Here is a 19,502-nt window from a genome sequence, read left to right on the forward strand (position 1 = left end):
GGCGAGACCATCGCGCTTGATTGCAGAGGGCTCCACCCTTGCCCGCCGGACGCTCTGCGCTTTCCTGGCTCTTCTGAGGGCGCACGGCGGCAGACGCAAATAGTTGTGTTTACATCCAGCTGGAGGGGCCTCGGGAGCTAACAATGCCGGGTACGGAGGGTGAAAGACAGAAACAAAGCCACGCGAGGAGGAGGGACCATCCGGTGAGATGGTATCTCGCTCCGTTTCTTCCCCGACGCAACGGCTTCCTCTGCCCTCTCCGTGGGTCCCCGAGAAGTGGGGATGCTTCCTCACCTCCACTGCGGGGCGAGGGGATGCTGGTGGTCCTGGACATCCTCGGTGGCCTCAGCTCTGCCCTAAATGCAGCTCTGCAGGCAAAGCTGCTCCGAACCTGGGCAAGTCAGAGTAACTGTGATGGAAGCTACATGGAGGAGCGCAAAGCCCGGGCTCTGTGCATGGGAGTGCATCCTCCCCTTGGAAATTGTATCTCTGGCACGAGAGCCCTCCCCTATTTAAACTATGCCACTGCGGTTTTCGTGTTCACCATCGAGGGCCAAACAAGTCCCGTAGCTTTCTAAGAAAACACGTTTCTGTGCTCGAAACACTAAGCGGAGCAGGAGGGCTCCAACACATCGCAAAGACCTTGTTGGTTTGGTGTCCCCGTCCCTTCTCAAGCAGCACCTGCCCTCGAGGCGAGATGTTTCACAAGTGCCTACCCCAAACGTTATGGTCTGTCCCTGGCCAAAGTGGGGAAGCACAAACTGGAAAAAAAAACAATTTTCATCATGCCTAAAAGGTGTTTGTCCCCATGGTCCGAGGGGACAGCAGGGTAGGCACTGCGTGGGGACAAGGTCAGGCGAGGTGTCACAGCTTTTTAGGGGTAATGACTGAACATTGATTTCCTCCTTTCTCCCCACCCCCAGTTCCTCCTCCACCAGGATTTATTTTGTTGTTATTTTCTCTGGTCAGGCCCTGTGGAGCTACCTGGGCAGCAGGGTGGCACGGGGTCAGGATCCGGCCTTCTTGGTGCCTTCGGCTGTACGATAGAGGCAAATCCTGTCTCGATCCCTGACTGGGAGCAAAATCTCAACATCCTAGCATCTTATTACACTGTCAAAGACCCTCTTTCGACTCAAAAGCTTGGTGCTTTTTAAAAAGTGAGAGCGATTAAAAATAAAAAAAAAAAAAAAAAGAAACCCTCCACGTTAAAAGATACAATTTTCTTTTCCAAATAGCACCACCCTCCAGCTCGTCTGGCTGCAGCCGGGAAGGTTTTTCCTCTCTCTTCCTCTGAAGGAGACAGTGAAAAGGCAGTGCCCTCTTGAAGTTCAGACGTTAATTACCGTGTTAGAATATTTTTCTAAATTACACAGTATGGCCCCAGGAGATAACAGGCACTGAGAGAAGGGAGGGGAGTGGATACCAGTCTGCATGCTGCACCGCAGACTCAGACGTGGGGGAAAGGCAATTAGACAGGGAGTATTTATCCTCCCTGCACCACCACCCCGAGGCTTTCAGTTAGCAGCGCGTACCAAGGCAGGGAAGCGATGGGACCGTGCCAGGATTTCAAACCATGCTGAAACGGGGCCGCCTCTGCCAGCCGGGCTGCAGGCAGGAGATGCTCCTGCAGAGGAGAAACTGTCCTGCCTGCCTCCAGCCTCTGCTCCCTGCTGATTCACCGTGCCCGGACCCTCCTCTGGCCCTCAGGGTGGGCAATAGGAACTCTCAGGGGGCAGCTGGGTGCCCACGGGCCCCCCATCAGCAGGGATGCTCGTGGTGACACAAGCCATGGTGCCCGCCCAGCTGTAAGTGCCCTGGGATGGGGGGATCTCCATGGGCTGGTCCTGCAGCCGCAGCCTCCTGCACTCGTTAGTTCTGTGATTTAATGAGCCCGTGATGAGCTGCTTCCTGGGATCTGCTCTGGACCTGCCCCGGCAGCCCCATCTGATGCACCCAAGGGTGCCGGGAGTGGGATGGTGCCGGAGCAGGGCTGCTCCCTGTCACCCCTGCAAGTCCGCGACCGGGAAGATGCAACAGGAGAAAGGCAGATCTTCACCTGTGGGAATTACGGGCTCACCAGACCCACCTCAAGCCCTGGAAAAACCATGGAGCAAGTCATCTTCAAGCGTATTTCTGGGCACGTGAGGCAGAAGAAGGAGACTGGCATGGATGTGCGTCATCACCTTGCTCACCTTCTGGATTTATGGACAGGGGAAGAGCACGGATGTCTGTTGCCTTGATTTTAGCGAGGGCTTTGGCTCTGCCTCCCACAGATTCCCATATCCGAGCTAGGACATCAAGGCTGGACAGCCAGGTAAGTTAAAGACTGGCTGAGTGTTTGGGCTTGGAGGGCTGCAGTCACTGGGTTACATCCCAACTCCACCTGGAGGCCAGTGACGAGGAGTGCCACGGGGTTTATCCTGGCACCTGCCCCGTTGTCATCCTTATCGGTGACGGAGGAGGCGAGCAGCACTCCTGCCACGTCTGCAGGTGACCCCATTTGGCAAGGTGCCTCCAGGAAGCCCGGCACCATCGCTGCCTGGCACCTCTCATAATCCTGCAAGGCAGTTCTTCCACCTTCTCGCTCCAACTGCTCGGGGTTAGCTGGGTGTAAAGCCAGCCCTGTCTGCCGGATGGCGTGGTAAAAATCAACAAAATGCATCCAAAGCGGCACTCGGCACCGAGCACCTTGGCTGGGAGCTGCTCCTGCTGGCAGAGCACACGCTGGTGGGCAGCAGGGTGAAGGACCAGATCCAGCCAACAGCAGGTGACAAATGGCATCCCTTACTATCTCAGCTCAAAGCTAACAGGGACGAGTTTGGCGTGGTTTTGGGAATTAAACCGAGGCCGGAGCGGGGAGACCACAGTGGGACATCCCTCTTGGTGAGGCCACCAAGTGTGGGAGTCAGGACAATTTCCTAAAAATGCTAAAAATGTTTTCACTGAGGCAGACAATGTGGTCCTGGAGGATGTCAGCACTGCTCCTGCGTTAGGAGATCCGGGCAGCACAGCCTGGCCCCGGGGAGAGCCCTTCCCCGGGAACAGCTCCCTCCTCCAGCTCGCTCCTGGCTCCCCTGGGCGCAGAGGGATGGACGGGAGGAAAGCTCTTTCTCTTATTTATGTTTAACCTCGACACCTTATTATTCTTTGCATGAGCTCCCCAGACTTGATGGCTGCAATATCCTCTGGTTCTCACCCCAAAAAGGGCTCTCCTTTCCGCACTCCCCAGCCTTTGGGCTGGGCTCGAGCGACCCGTGCCCCTTCTCCAGCTTTAACCCCACATGCTGTCAATCCAAAGCACCACACGAGCTCACCGGGCTCTCTCAAACCACTTCAAACCATTTTAAAATTTTGCATCCTCTTCTTACTTTTCCTGCCAAGCCATCTTTGCCTCAAATCCCAATTTTGCCCCCGCTGTGATTACACCTTCCTCTCTGCCCCCACTCCTCTTGCCCCCAAACCTCCCAGTGGTGAAACTGAAACACTTTTGGTTCCTGGGGGTTCAGCTCATGGGATGCCCTGTCCCCACCTCGGACACGGTGTTAATAAGCTTTAACTTGAGGGGGAAAGGAAAGGAGATGGTGAGAGGAAGGTTTGCAGGGGGAAGGGAAGAGGCATTCCTGCCGCAGTCATCAGGCAACTTTCCCCTTCCTCTTGCTCACTCCCTTGCTGACCTTTGGCTCAAACTGCCAAAGCTATAAAGGAAAAGGGAAAAAAAAAAGAGAGAAACTAAAAAGCAAGAAGAGCTGAAAGGACAGGCAGAAGCAGAGATGTTATCTCGCCCCTGATAATGATTTATCGTCAGAGGATGGGTGGATGGAGGCAGGGAGCGCTAAGTGCAGCCGCTGCAGCACAGAGGGAGCCACCGAGGAGGAAGGAATCGGGGCGAGGGGCTGAGATTGGACATGGGCACGTGTGTGCTGATGAGCAGGAAGGGGAAAAAGCCAGCAAGAGTGCTGCACAGGAGAGCATCAACCCACAGTGAGGAGCCTGTCCCTGCTGCAGGACCTCACGGGCTGGGCTCAGGACAAGCAGGGTTGTGCTGGCAGCCACCTCAGAGCACCTCTGGGTCCCGTACTGGGCTGGCCTCTTGTGATATAATTAGCTGAAATGGCAAAAAAAAGAGCAGTGTTGGCACAAAAAGCCAGCCCTGAGCCATTGAACAGGAATGGAGAGAGTCAGGGTCCCAAGTTTATGCACTGCCCCTTGGTATCATCAATAAAAGCTTTTCATGGAGCTGTTCTGCAGCAGGAAATATCCCCAATATGTGAAATTTGTGTCCTTCAGTGTGTCTTTGGATCACCTCCGTGTCCCCACGTAGTGGCCAGACAACGGGAAGGCCCATGACAGCATGGCGAGGGCAGACAGGAATTGGGGAAAATCCTGGCAGAATCAGGGCTGGGCCATGACATGGCTGTGATGGGAAGCGGGGAGGAACGAGGGCTCTGCCAGACGCCAGGATCTTCCCAATGAGCTGACACACACTGCTGTGGGCAGAGATTTTGGGGAAGTTCCACTATTCTTAGCACCCCTCTCCCACCTCGCCTGGCCGCGATGCCCGGGCGCTTTCTCACTGCTGCAGTCACTGTCTGTGAGCTCTGCCCACAGCATCGCTGCGAAGGCAAGATGTTTACAGTGTGTTTGCATTCAGAGAAAACTTTCCGTGCATGCAGAAAGTCATTACTGGCAATTTTTTCCCCTCTCCTTTCCTTGCCCAAGGTCCAGCGGGGAACTTATTTTGCAGCGAGTTATTTATGGCCCGACAGAAGTGCTACTGACAGTTTGAGACTCACAGCTCCAACCCTGGGTGATGAGACAGACTTCTGCCTAAGAAAATCCTCTGCAGGCAGCAGCAGGAGAGAAAAACACCTTGAAAACAGCATGGAGAAAGTCCTCTCCTGCTCTTCTGAATGCCAGCATTTGGGTTTCCTTTCCCGTTTGTCCCCAGTGAGGTTTTTGCTCCCAACCTGGACCACACTCACCTTATCCATCCCTGAAATGTCCTCAGCCCCGATGGCAGGCTGGGTTTATGCTGCATTATGTGGTCCCCTATGCTTTTATTCCCTCTTCCTTTCCTCCCCTCAGTCTGTCTCATCTATTCAGTTGGCTTCACCTGCTTTTAAGAAGCTTTCTTAGCTCCTTTGGTGGGGATTTGCTGTGGTGGGATTGGCCAAACTCAACACTGGGTTTGCAATCCCAACTCTTGGGCTTTGCAAACCCCTTGACAAAGGGATCCTGCATGTGCTGGAGCGCGTGCTTTTCTTTAGCAGAACCACACCGGGCAGGAAGAGCCAAGTGTCCCTGCAGGCACCAGCACTTTTGGGGCGAGAAGTGTTCGTGTGGCTAAAGCAAACATCTGGGATTCACACATATCTACAGGTCATGGGCACTACAGCTCAATGGCTTGTCCCGAAGGGGGAGAAGGAGAAAACCCCGAAGGCATTACCTCCCTGAGGCAGGTATAAATGGGGCAGACGAGGACTCGGAAGGGCTCTCCGGTGCTGCTCCTCATGGTGCCGAAGACCTCGCAGAGGAAGGTGATGAACCCCAGCCAGCGCTCCACGTCCCGCTGCTGCAGCTCCTCCCGCATGGTGAAATCCTTCTGCAAGAGGGACAGAGACAACGGGCTGCATCAGCACAACCGCGCCGCCGGGGGAGAGGCCACGGCCGTCTGGAGGCAGAATTAGGAGGAAATTGAAACTCAGGGTTGGGGGGAGGAAGACAGACAGACTGACTCTGTAGTAAGAGCCGGGGGATTGCTCAACGCCCGCGGAGTGGCTGGAATTTCAACACGGCCACGCCACCAGGAGCAGGTACCGTAAAAACCACGCCAGCCTCTGCAGTGACTGCCACCTTGAACGGGCCTGGGGACTCTTTGCCCTGTGCACAACCAAAATGGGATGAAAATGACCACAAGTGGCTCACACGCAGTGCCTGGGGGATGTGATGGATGCCGGTGGCTTGGTGGTCCATCATCTCCAGCAGGGGTAGCTCCGAGCTGGTGTTGGGCTGGGGGCTTCCCAATGCTCTGCCTGCTCCCTGGGGTCTCACAGCCATGCCTGTCCACCCAGCAGGAGATTAGGGGAGCACAGAGCTGATAGTAAAAGGTCACCCTGCTCCCGAGCTGATGGTTGCCATGACCAAGGATTAGGAGGATGACGTGATTTATGGAGCAACACCGGCAGCGAACGAGCAGGGAGGCAGCTGCCTCCCCCACCAGTCCTCCAGCCAGGGAGGGGAAAAAGGGTTTGCCCAAAAGCAGGACGTGAAGAGGGGTATGTGTGTGTTGGGAGCCTGTGGAAACGAGTGAGGAGGAACAGAGAAAAGCAAATAAAAAGCTTTCCAGAGGGCAGCACCACCACCACGTGGGATGGCACCGGGGTGTGCGCAGCGCTTGGAGCCCAGAGGTCTTCCCCGGGCTCTGAGCGATGCTGTGAAGCCTTCTGCAAGATGTCCCACATCAGCTCGCTTGTCTGTCTCCACAGTGACCCTTCCTTGGTGTTAAAAACCAGTAGGCACTAAGCAGGGGAAAGTCAGAGAGCAGGACAAGTTTGCTCTCAACAGCCTGCGCTCCCAGCGCGGCTTGCACAACGTCTGAAATCCATCCCCTAAATAAATTACCCTGTATCTTTTCCATCTCGGTTTATCCCTGCTGCCTGAGACAAAGGCTTCACTGCTCCAACCTGCAGCTGCACTCTGCAGGGATATAAAAGCCACCACACCAAAGACTGCTCTGATGGCCCGGACAGCACGGGGCAGCCGTTCCTTTTGAAGCACGGGTAAGCCAACCAACGCCAGGCAAACGCGCGATGCTTATTTTCATGACACCACTCTATGCATAGAAGATCCAAGGAAGGAGCTATTTATACGTTTCACTACAAAAGGAACCAAAAAAATAAAATAAAATAAATTTGCATATGCAGGAAAAAGACTTGTAAAACACCCGAGCCACTTATTAACCAAACAGCGATGACTAATTCCTCTCTACACCCATTTCTATAAGGCTGTTGCCCAACTGTGTCTGCGACTGAAATCGACCTGCAGACAAACACTGCCGGGTCTCCTCAGGCTCTCCGGGGGAGCTTGCACAGCTTTTCCTTTCGTTACTCAGCTGGTCCCAGGCTGGCGGTGGAGGGGAGAGATTTGCCAGCTCAGGTTGTCACCCCAGGGTTACTGAATTGCTCATTCTGGAGTCTTCACTTGACATTTAATGGCCAAAAAATAATAATAATAATAAAAATAAAAAAAGAGAAATGATGTCCTGATTACCGAGCAATTAAAAAGCCAACAAGAGCATCCCGTGCCCCCTGGCTGTGCCGAGGGAGTTCCTAGCTGCTCGGGATAACCACACCGGGCTTCAGGTGAGGAAAAAACCTCCCATATATGTGCCAGTCCCTCCGTCTCCCCTAGAAGCAGGGAAAGCACCTTGGCAGGGGTAGGGAGTTGGTGTTTTGGACTATGCCTGTCTACAGGAGCCAAATTTCCACGTCAGCTGGACTCTCCATGGGCATGGAGAGCAATTCAGCCAGGTCCCCCAGGAGCTAGCCACCGAAAGGGATGAGCTGGACCAAGGCAGTGGGAGAAGGGAAGAGCCACGGGGCTGCACAAGCAGAGACAAAACCCATGCCCCATGCTGCCATGGCCACCCCACAGACCTCTGCAGCACAAAACCCCTCAGAAAGGGGCCGAACCCAGGCGGCAGAGCCACTGCCCTGCCCCGCGAACTTTATTTGCTCTGGAAATGCCTCCTGGAGTTATACAAAAATAACCTGTGGATTGGCCTGCCCCATGCTTAGGTGGTGAAGTCAGTGCAGTAAGCAAATTATCTTTCATCAGTTTGGCTGTATTTTTAAACACAAACTGCATTGCTAATTTGGGGGTGCCCCGGCCCGTAGATAAGCTGGGTGCATTTACTGGATGACCTTCCTCCAGCGCCCATCGTTTAAAATAAAATGTATTTATGCCATCAGCAGGGCTGGCCTTGCTTCTCCTCCTGGTTTGGGGGAAGAGATCATTAGGAAACCGTGCGAGGAAGGAAATGTTTTCCATTAGGAAACAAGCAAGGGGTCCTGGAGCTGAAGCTCCTGCTGAGCCCCTGCCACCAAGGGATGCAGAGAATGCTGTGGTGTGGGGCTCTCCGCTCCTGACCCCAAATCAAAGCCCTCTCCTCATCTGGATGCACCTCATGCAATGCTACTGACCTCTCAGCCCAGGCACGGCATCTCCTAAAGACCCAAGGAGAGGAGAAAAACCCCTCCTGTGCTCCTCTCCCAGGCAGAACGAGGGGCAGCACCGCATTTTGGCCACCGGACCTGAGCCCTTGCTCCAGCACCGACAGCTGCAGCCAAAACCCATCACCAGGGGGGGTTTTGCCACACTTTTTTTAAAAGGTGAGTCCCAAATAACTCAGCCCCAGAGCTGGGCCCACCGCCGCTCGGCTGGCTGTGTCAGCAGTGAGCTGGAGGGCAAAAGTTTACCAGGGGATAAAAATGAGAGTTAAATTTAAGCATCACCACCTTCTGATGGAAAAAAAGACCCACACATTCGGGCTTGTTGCTCTGTAAACACAGGGCTCTTCCTCTGGCAGCTCCGCTGTTTACTCAGTCATTGTCAAGGAGGCAGGAAATACTGAGTCAGGAACGAAAGATATACAAAAAGAAATTCATAATGCTTGGGTATCGGTGATCGGTGCTATATAAAACGCCGAGAGAGGCTGTGCTAAGTGCTTGGTGTGGCTGGCAGCGTGCTACGAAAGGTTGGAGCCTTAAAGGGATGAGTGGAAAAGGCCTGAGATGAATAAAACGGGTCCCAGGAGCTCCCGAAGACGTCTGCTCCCTCCTGGAGGGGGATGCAATTTAAATAATTCTTGCACTTTTAGTAATTTTTCCACTTTGGTCCTGGACTGGGTCGGGCTCCAGAGCAGAGCTTTGGTTTTGGGGGAATAGAGCCTGGCTTGATGAAAGACAAGAAGGAGAAAAAGAAAAGCAGAGCTCACAGCTCCCGAGCAGAGGGCAGGGCCTGGCAATAGCAGCACAGGAGGCTGAGATTTATTTCAAGTCCTGCGTGGGCTCCCAGCCCCTCTGCACCCTGATTTCTCGGCTGGCGAGCGGGAACAATTTGCTCATCTTCCTCTGCAGAGCGCTCTGGGGCGTGTGACTGAGACATGCAAATTGTAGCAATTATTATTGCTCCAACAAAGGCGCTATTGACATTTAAAGCAGATAAACCCTTCAAATTACAGATGACACTCTGTACCCAGCCTTGCAAAGGTCTGGGCTTCACCCAGCCGTCAGGCATTTCACTCCCACGGGCTTTCATCGCGGCGTTTCCTCGAGCTGGATCGAGCAGGCACCCATTCCTCAGGTTTTTGGGGTACCCCTCCAGATAATCACAGACTGCAGCCAACACCAGCAGAGGGTGCTTCCCATCTGCATTCCCCAAACAACCCCACCACCCCAAAATGAGGGGCTGGGGGGTCACTGGAAACCCGTGCCCCCTGTCCCTCCACCACCCCTCCTCCAGGTCCCAAACCCGGGACCACCTGCCTGGTGTGCGTGTCTCACGGCGGCCTCAGTGAGGCTCGCAGCTCCTCGGTTAATTATTAATTTGGTCAATTTTTACAGCACCCGAGGGGGAGCCTAATAATGGCTCTGCAAACAGAAGGGCATTGCTGTTGATGTGGTAGTTGCTGGAGATCCTGGAGCACCGTCTGGGTGGATGCTCTGGGGGGTGAAGCAGCCCTGTCTGGCCACGAGGAAGAGCAAACAGCATTCAGCAGCTGTCCTGGTGTAAGAATCTCCCCTGATGAGCCTCTGGAGGCTGCCCACATACATCCCTTACCCTCTCCTTTCCTCTCGTGGAGGGAGAAGGACCAGCACTGAGGTGCAGACGCCGTGTCCCAAGGGTGAATTTGAATGGCACAGCATCCCATTTTGGCTACAAGGCATCATCCTCATGCCTCGTTACTGCAGGAGCATTTCTTCACCCACTTTCCAGGTGGGATAACGCCAAGAACACAAACACCATGAAGATAGATAGAGGTGGGGGCATGATTGCTTCACCAGAGGGTGTTGGCCAACACCAGAGCTGTCTTCCTCCTTACTTAATTTTCTCTGTCGCCTGCCTACCCAGCAGGGACAGCTCATCTGCAAGAGGAAGGTCTCGGTGATGCTGAGACACACAAATTAATTGACTTAATTAATCAGAGCAGCCGGGGCACCCATTTGGCTTGACCCTGCAGGACACCCCATGGCAATGCCCGAGGGAGGCAGCTCCCTTGGGATATTTTGGAAGAGCCTTGCCATGGGTTTCAGTCCCTACTGCTCCATGGAAAAAAAAAGGACATAATTCTGCCCAGCAAGCATAGAGGGACTGCTTTGAATTGCTGTTGTGGATGGTTTGATGGGACTCCTCCAGCCCTCCTCCGTGCCGGGGTGAGGTTGGAGCCCCAGCACCATCCCTGGCATCTGCTCAGGGGCCACTTCTGTGCCTGAAAAAAAACCCATGTGGGTGTTTTTTTTTTTTTTTTTGGGTCCAGCTGGAGCTTGCCAGCAGGCTGCATCCTTATTTTAAGCTCCACGCGTGCGATGTGGCCCCTTGATAACGCAGAGGTGCCAAGGAGTCTATGGGGACGGGCCAAGCCTGCAAAGAGAGCCACGAGCACCGCCAACGCCACCCTGCCACGCTGCTGTTTTGAGGCTTTTTAGGGCTTTCTGCCTCATGGGTGCACCCACAGCCCGAGCTGACTTGGTGGCATGAAGCCGTGAGCACGATGCCATGAGCAACCTGCATCACGTCCAACAAACTGTAAAGCTCGGGTGCTTTGTGCCCCTGCTCACAACCCCAAAAAACCTCAGGAGGTATGAGGGTCTGGGGTCTCCGAACAGCCCCGTTCTCCCCAAACGGCACAAAACCCATGCCGTAAAAGTTAAAAAAAAAATTGCAGAAAGGCTCAGGAGCCCACGGGCAGCCAGATAGCTTGGTCCGAGGATGGGATTTGGGGATTTTCCCTCTGCCTGCCCAGAGCCTGAACCGCAGGGCGAGGGGGGAAGCAGAGGGGACGGGGTTAACAGGCTCCCGGCCGGAGATATTCGAGGCACCCGGGGTTCGTGTAAAGTTTCATGCCGGGACCCTTTTCTAAATTCTTTTGGTCATGGGAGAAAACACTGCAACTGTTTAGTCTGCAGGGAGGAGGTGGCTCTGGCCCAGCACAAGGACGTCGCTGAGCACACGCGCCAGGTCCGAGCACCCCTTATCTCCTCGGCCACCCGCTTCTCACCCGTCTCTTGCTGCCACGGCCAAGGGCACGGGCACGGACCCGTGGCACCAGCACTGGGTCCTGCTGGCAAGGCTGCTCGGGGCTCCTGAGCTGAAGTACCAGCCTGCTAAAAAGCGCCGCCATCCAGCTCTGTTTACACAAAAAAATTCGCAGAAAGTCTTTCTTAGGGGGTAATGTTTACAAGTGCTTTGAAGCCAGAGAGCTGCTGCTATAGGAAATGTTGTTTTGGCTAACATTTTTTTTTTAAAAAGGATGTAAAAGGATCTGCTCTGCTGGCCCCCTGAAGCTGTACATACCCTACACGTGCTGCAAGCTGCCTGTCCGCGTGGGAAAAGCTGAGCTTATGGAAAGAGCCGGGCTGAAAAGCTGCAGAAAACATGAACTGCAAACCCCTGCGTCCCTCCAAACCTTCTGTTTTTACGGACAGGCTGGTGATTGCCACGGCACATCCTGCAGCGTCCTGGTGGAGCCTCTCCATACGAGGGCAGACATCAGGGGCTGGGATGCTGGAGAGACGTGTGGCAGCACACCTCACCCCTAGGAGCCAGGCAGGAGCAGAGGTTTTGTCTCCCCAGCCCGACACCATTCTCCTACCACCTCGGCTTTGTGCTCTGCATCCAGTTTCACTTCCTGGTGCTCCGGGACCGGAGGCGATATTGCCGTGCACGCTCCTCCCACCCCCTGTTAACGAAATAATGTGCAGAGCAAGTCTGATAAAAAATGAGAAAGAAAAGTGGAGCAATTTATCACCGGGAAGGGAAGAGGAAGCAAGGCTGAGCACACTGGTTTTGGGTGCTGAGGATGGGGGCACCACGGGACGCTGCAGGTTGTGTCACAGCGGGGTGGCATCATCCAAATGTCCCCTGCTTTCCTGTGTCCTCACACCCGACTGCTGCATTTTGCACCGGTGTCAGGCCTCATTTGCTGGCCAGGGCGTGGGACACAGCCTGGGACACCTCTACCACATCTCATCCCTCACCGGCATGCCTGGTCCCACGGTCGCTGCTGCTGGAGCGGAAAGACAACCTGAGGAAATTCCCCGTGCCACAAATGTTTAGGGCAAAATATCACCAGTGCTGCTGTGCTACAGGTTTGCAGGGGTGTCAGCTTGTCCTACAGTGCTTCTGGGGGGACAGCAGGGCAGCTGGGGGGGCTGCAGGATGCTCCCCACGTAGAGCAGTGCCTGGCGGGGTGCTCACCCCGAGCCTCCGTCCTGGGGGTGCAGAGCCCAGGAGCATCCAGGCTGGGGGTCCTGGGCATCCTCACCCCTCAGCAATGCTGGGAGCAGCCTGGGGACTCTCCCGGAGGGCAGCAGCTGCCGGGAGGTGTCCGGGGCTGCAGGCAGGCTGCAGGCAGGCTGCACAGCCCGCAGTCTCCACCTAGAGCCCGGCGCAGCCTCTGCTCTGCGCTGCAGCCCTGCGCTGGAGGCTGGACACTGCCCTGGCCCTTGGTCCCTCCGGGGTGCCAGGGAGCATCCTGCCCCTGCCACCCTGCTCCTCCCAGCTCGTTCTGCTCGGAAATGGGAAGGTTGGAAGCACACAGCCTGATTTTTAATCCCTGGGGAAAGCGGGGCTGATGCTGGTCCCGCTGGGACTGCCTGCACAGCTTGCACGTGTGCCAGCACACATACACACACATACACGTACTATATGTATATATGTGCATTAATTTAGAATTGCCCTCAAATTCCCTGGGCATAAGTAAAACAAATCCCACCTGCCAAGCTCTTGCTACAGGGCTTTGCATCTAGCAGGGTCCCACCGCCGTGCACAACACCAGGACAGCGCTGCCAGGATCAGAGCAGAAATGAAATGAAAATGCCAGTGCCTGTCAGCACAAACCATGCATATGGGCTCAGATAAACAGGGAGCCTGCAGGAGAGGAGGGATTTCAGCTCGCTCCTCCCAAATCCTTGTGCTCAGCAAGGTAAGTGGTAATTAGAATCAGCTAGGTTGGGAAAGGCAATCAAGGTAATTAGAATTAGAATCGTCTAGGTTGGAAAAGACCATCCAGGTCACCAAGTCCCACCATCAACAGTCAGTCAGTTCTCCACACCTAATGCCTTGACATTTCTATCCCGAGAAGGATTCAAGCTAAATTTTACTCGTCTATCTTCTGCCTGGGCTGCCAGCAACAGGTGTATGAGCTTTGCCACCTTCCTGGCTAAACCCCTCCAGAAACAGCTACCCTGAATGTCACAAATCCATCCCAGCCCACCAGAACACAGGTGTGACCACGCCAAAACCCACAGGGTCTGAGTCAAGTTTTTAAAACCCGAGGGAAGCAGGGCACCAAACCACGGAAATGTCATTTTTCGGGCATCAGGAGGTTGCACTAAGGTGACTCATTTGAGTCTCTCCGAACAAATTTCTGCGTTTGAGCAAGCACCAGGCTGATGAGCATGGAAGAAACCCTGTGTGGGTGTACAAGAGGGAATTTACAAGAGGATGCAACAGGGTCTGTAACACACAGGGCATGCCACTGGGTATGCGGCCGGGTACGTAATTAGGTATGCAACTGGGTATTTAATTAGGTATGCAGTTGGGTATGCAATTAGGCATGTAACAGGGCATGCAGTAGGGCATGCAATGGAAATAGTCCCGGCCCCTGGCACCACGGCATCTCCAAAGACGAGGACACACCAGGCTTGGCCTCTGGGTGCACGTGTGAGCCCTGCAAGGGGCTGCGCTGGGCTCTGAGCAGGGATGTGCCTTTCGTTTCTTCTTCTTCTTCTTTTTTTTTTTTTTTTTAAGAAGGTATCAGCCTTCTGTTTGATGTGTTGCTGGCCGCGGTTGCTACGGGGAGCAGTGTACAATTACAGCCCCAGTGATGTCCTCTCTAATAATATACTTCGCTATGCATAGCTCAGATGCAGACACATCTCGGCTATAAAGAGCACGGAGATTTGAACAGAGGAATACTCCAACTTATGTTACACGCGGAGGGTCTGTGGCATGTTGCTCAACACCTCCCCGCTGCAGAAAAAGGCGCTGCGGCCAGCAGGAGCCAGCGACTGAAACTATGACAAGCAAAAATCCCTCGCAGGAGGCAGGGATTTTGTAGGGGGGGCAAAGAAACTGTGCACGTATCCACCGGGACATTTTTCATGCTCCTGTCCCTCCAAGGTCCCCTGTTCAGCTGTGTCCACCCCAGCAGCTCGTGCAGCCCCAGATCAGTCCTTGTACCAGAGTGGGTACATCAAGGGACCCAAGCAGAAAGGAACCACGGTTAGTTTGTGAAGCTGGAGAAACGGAGTGAGTTTGTAGCTATGGTTTGGGTGGAAAGGAGGAGGAAAAGGGGGCAATTGCCCCCAAGAGGAAAGTGCAAAGGCAACTGGTGCTGCTTTGCACCGGTCTGCTGCAGCTGATGGTTTCCTGGCGAGTGCCTGCAGGTGTCTCAGACTGAACCCCAAAAACTAAACTCAGTGAGGAGAAATTCACAACCCAGCACTGAGCTTAGGGCCAGCAGCATCTTCCCAAGGCTGATCAGCCTGCCCCACGGACACCTTCCCTCCAGCATCCCAGGTTCCCAGCATCCAGCTTCAACAGCAAAGCTGAAATCAGGGACCAAAACACGGAGAGATGGAAGAATTCAAAGCAGGGTTTTCCCAGCCCCATTCCCCTCGTTTCAGGCCAGGAAAGCTGCTGCGTGTCTCTTGCACATGGAGCTGCTCCATTTCCAGCTGCAGCCGCGCGCTCTGCGACAGCGCATGCTGCCCGGGGAGATGCTCTTTAGCGGAGCTGTCTGCAGGGAGGGGATGACACGACAGCATTCCTGAGCCACGGCGCTGGCATCTGTTTTGGGATCAAAACCAGTGCCATGAGATAAGCTGCGAACATGTGCAGCCCCCGGGCGCAACCGGCACGAGCACCCCTCCGACGCGGGTGTTTGTCAGCAGCTGAAAATATAAGAGGAGGCAGGTTAAAAAGACAATTTGTTTGGCAATGCCAAAGGGAGATGCTCCAGCCTGTGTCCGGGGGCTGAGATGCTGCAATTCGTGAGTGTTTTGCTCCTAGAAGAGGGACAAACAAGTCTGCTCAGCCCCAGAAAACAGCAGCATCTGCTGGTGCCATCTGGGGGTGAGCGGCTCGGCCCCGGGCAGGGGGATCAGCCGTGGGGGCACGGTGATCCTGATTTATCACACCCCGGTGGAGTAATGCCTTCGGTCCGGGGATCGGATTAGTCTGAAAGGTGCTGCAGAGACAGAAATCCAGCTCCAGAGCAAGCGTTTTATCGGAGTTTTTTAATTAAGGGGAAATTATCTAGAAATGGCTGTTGGGAAACATCTGCCTGATGGTGGCGAGGTCAGGACCGGAGCTGGGTGATGTTAGATTTTCCCTGATGCAGCCAACCCCCCTGTTTCACAGCTGTGGCAAGTCTTCTGTGTGCTCTGTACATCTGTCTGTCTCCTGCCAGGGCCATCAAGCCCAAATGTGCCCCAAAAAGTGCTGGTTTGGGGCTGACCAAAGTATTTCATAAATCAGTGTGGATGCATCCGATTATTTGGGTTGGAAAAAGAAACTGTGTTTGGAGGAAGTCAAAATGCTTCGCTCTCAGAAACAAAAAATTATATTATTTAATTTCACCTAATGCTGTGCTTTTGATTTGTACTTTTGCCCCACCAGGTGCAGTTTTGGGTGGAGCGACCCCCTTTAGATTAATTCCCCTGTGCTGCACATGAAAGCAGTTACCACGCAGCCTGCTCGCTCCTTGCATTCGGTGCCTTTGCAGCTCTCCAAGGCAGACGCTGTGCTCCCTCCCCGTGCACCGAGCACAGCGGGGCTGGTTACAGGTTCTTCTGAAGCACTCAGGGACTCTCTGGAGGAACGAGATGTATTATTTATCCTGCACTCCAGCCACGGAGAGCTGAATGCCAATCCGTTCATTACTGCCCACGGTGCTGCAGCACAGCTCAGCTCCCTGGGCCTGCTGGCAGGGATTGTGGTGGTGCTGTGACAAGAGGGCACGTTGGAAGGGTCCCCCCCAGCCCGGGGGGCTGCCGTCTTCCTCTCCTTTGGGGTAACGTCCTGCTGCTTCTGGCCATTGCTGCTGGACTCTGCTTTGGCTCTGCTCTTTCTAACTGTTTTATATCACTCAGCCAAACCCATCTGTTGTGTCCAGGGCAGTAAGAAAAGCAACGTGGAGTTACCTTAGCTTACAATAAATACTGGTTTTCATTATGTTGTTGTGTTTCTTCTTTGCCTGCTTCCCTTGTTGCTGAATACCAGCGTAATCCAAGATCAAATACTGACACAGGTTCACCCCAGCACAGCTGCTGTATCAGCCTCCTGAGCAGCTCCTGGCTGTTTCAGGGGCATTAGAAGACAAAAGCAAGGTGACACCGCTCTCAGGTCCGCTCCGTGGCTCCTGACACCCCTCCGGGGTCAGGATAAGGGGTGACAGAAACATGCACATTTCTCTCTGTGGGCTTTTTCCAACATTTTAATGCACAGGGCTAAGCCTCCCAGTGCAGTGAGACACACGGACAGCAAGGATCCCACTTGTTCCTGAAGATGCAAGGAGAAATTCCTGGTAACCCCCCTAGGGAACCCTGATCCAAATGGGTCACCAGAACCCATCCCTGCTCGGTGATTTCATCCTTACAGAGGGCCGACACCTGAACTCGCTGTCCTCTCCTGCCACACATAATTTCTCTCAGCTCTGGTGCAGACACCGGGATATTCCCTGAGAACCCATTTTTTAAAACCTATCTTTAGGGCAAAATTATTCCTGCAGCAGGGCGATTATGTGACTTGGGCACAGTTCTGTCGGCCGTCGAGCTGCCTGAGTCATGCGATCTGAGTATCAGCTGTAGAGCCTTGAAAACCTCTAATCCCAGGAAAAGGAAAATAACCTGACATTAAAAAGCACTAATATTTAAAAAATGACAAGTGTATTGGGCAGTTATGTGGTGCTTAGCCATAAAACTGAGCCTAAGAAGCCCTCCTCCATCGTGGCCAAAGGAAATAAAAGAGACGGATGGTTTCCTTGAGTGTCTGGTGGCCACGGAGCTCCCTGCCCACAGATGCTCTGGCTGCCGGGCGAGAAATGACCCATCCTGCTCACCTCTGGGCTTCCTGGTGCAGTGCTGCATGCCCACACGCTCCTGCTTCCATGCCTATGTTCATCCCCAGCCACCTCTCAAGGGCTTGGATGCAAAGATGGTTGAGGAATGGTGTTCTCACCTAACTGCAGTGGATTCAGGGACGGATTCAGAGGGTGCTGGTCACTGCACAGCAGCCACACATCGGGGATGAGTCGGTGCCAGGAACCACATGCCTTGGCTGCACTCTTGCCTCACACCAAGACCACGTCTTCCTCCTTAAAAATAGCTTCCTTCCCCTTAAAAGGAGACAACAGCTTGATTTAAAGCCAATGAAAACGTGAGAGCAGACCTGCAACTCGCCTGCTACCCACTTTCAAACTGCTTTGCAGGGAGCAGGAGAAATGGTGGGCACAGCTGCTGTGCCCCAGACACCAGTGCATGCCTGGTGAGCAACATTTGGGATGCTCAGATGCCCTAAATAACACCCCCATTAGCTGGATCTGCTTCTCAGCCTGGGTTCAGGGCGTTGCAGCCTTGCTTGGCCCAGGACAAAGACAGGAGAAGGACAACTCCAGCCCCACCAGCAGGCTGCCCCTGGACAGGAGAGCCCCGTGGTGACATGCAGAAATGCTCTCAGCCCTTTTTGTCTCAGCCAGCATCACAGCTCCCAGCAGCTCCATGGGGTGAGCACTGGCTCTGCTCTCCCTCACAGCCCTGCAGGGAACAGTCCTCCCTGCACGCCGTGGCATCTCGCTAGGCTTTGCTTCCAGCAGATTAAATCCCTCCCAGGTGCTTACAAGTGAAGAGCATTTGGAGGTAGCTGCCTTTTCCCTCTCTTAATTTTACATACCATCTTGTTTTGACCTTCGCAGACTTTTGGAGAGCCTTTGACATCTGTCTTCACAAGAGGATGCAAACTCCTGTAATTTGGGCTCTGATCTGAGATGAGAGAGCCTGGGATCAGACCTTGCACCACAGAGGGCTGTTGTACAGGTGGCCTTGTCTAAAGCACTCAGTCTCTCCACATTTTTCCTTGCCTGCTGTGAAGCAGAGACAAAGCTCTCACTCTTCTGGGAGTCACATCTCCTCAGACCTATGTGCAAGTCGGATCCAGGTGGGCTTTCTAAACCCAGCCCTACCATTCTGGCTACATCCTGGTTTCCTCCAAACTCCTGCCCTAGCAGCCTGCACACCCATTCTTTGTAGTCACGTAGCATCTCTCTGCTACAACATCACGCGGAGCTGCAGATCCTCCTCTCATCACCTTCATCCCTTCCCTCCTCATCCTCAGCCCTTCCGGCAGCTACTGCCGCAAAATCAAGAGCGGGGGCTCAAATGAAAATGTCAAGAGATTCGAGAAGAAATACCAGCTGGCTTTTGTGAGGCTTGTTTATGAAGCCACTATCAGCTTGTGTCGAAGGAAGCAGAAAAAAAGAGCTGAGCACCCTGGTTGCAGGACCCAGAATTGCTGCCAACGAGGGAAACCACGGCAGAGGGAGATGGAAAGACCTGCCCAAGGTGAAGGACTGATCACTAGCACAGAAAACTTAAGCGCCCTGAATCTGGTAGACAACCAAACCTACCAGACAGCTGTCTACCAGCTTTCCTCTCATTTCCATAGGAAAATCCATTGCCAGAAACATTTTCCTTAAAACAAGCATTTCCAGGCCAAGTTTCCACTCCTGGAAAAAAAATAATAAATAAATCCCAGTATCCCCAGTGAGCACTGCTGCTCTGGATGCTGCTGCCCACAGACAGCGACGTTGGTGGAGGTGGCAGAAGATGACAGCTTCTTCCCTCCCAGCCCTGTAAATACGACTGGCAGCCCTTTGCCTGCTGATCAGACATGAGAAGGTGCCTGGAGGGCAGGAAGATATCTTCCAACACCTCCTCCACAGCAGGATCAGAAGCACGAGTGGCTGCCACATGCCACATCCCCAAAAGCTGTGTTTGGCCCCCAGCGGGTACACACAGGCACAGAAGGAGGGCAGGCAGGTGTGCCAAAAAAAAACAGGGTGCAGTGCTGGATACCGAGCAGACACTGAGAACGAGAGCTGTGTGTGTGAGCAAGTGGCCAAACAGAAATGCAAATTAAAGCAAAGATGCAAATTTGTGCATGCCCTGCCTGCAGAGAGGCAGAAAGACGGAGGTCTGTGTGACACCCTCTCCAGAAAGCAC

The 19,502-nt window shown here is 53.9% G+C and overlaps 1 protein-coding gene across 7 annotated transcripts in view; it reads right to left on the reverse strand.

Moving 5' to 3' along the window:
* The window catches only part of CTIF (cap binding complex dependent translation initiation factor), a 120,532-nt gene that overhangs the window by 9,881 nt on the left and 91,149 nt on the right, over window positions 1-19,502 (reverse strand). For all 7 annotated transcript variants that reach the window (XM_072031636.1, XM_072031635.1, XM_072031633.1 and 4 more), the window contains one exon: window positions 5,447-5,602. In XM_072031636.1, the coding sequence (XP_071887737.1) occupies window positions 5,447-5,602 (156 nt within the window). The remainder of the gene's footprint in view (window positions 1-5,446; window positions 5,603-19,502) is intronic.

The sequence above is a fragment of the Anas platyrhynchos genome, chromosome Z, assembly GCF_047663525.1.
Source record: "Anas platyrhynchos isolate ZD024472 breed Pekin duck chromosome Z, IASCAAS_PekinDuck_T2T, whole genome shotgun sequence".
Taxonomy (NCBI): domain Eukaryota; kingdom Metazoa; phylum Chordata; class Aves; order Anseriformes; family Anatidae; genus Anas; species Anas platyrhynchos.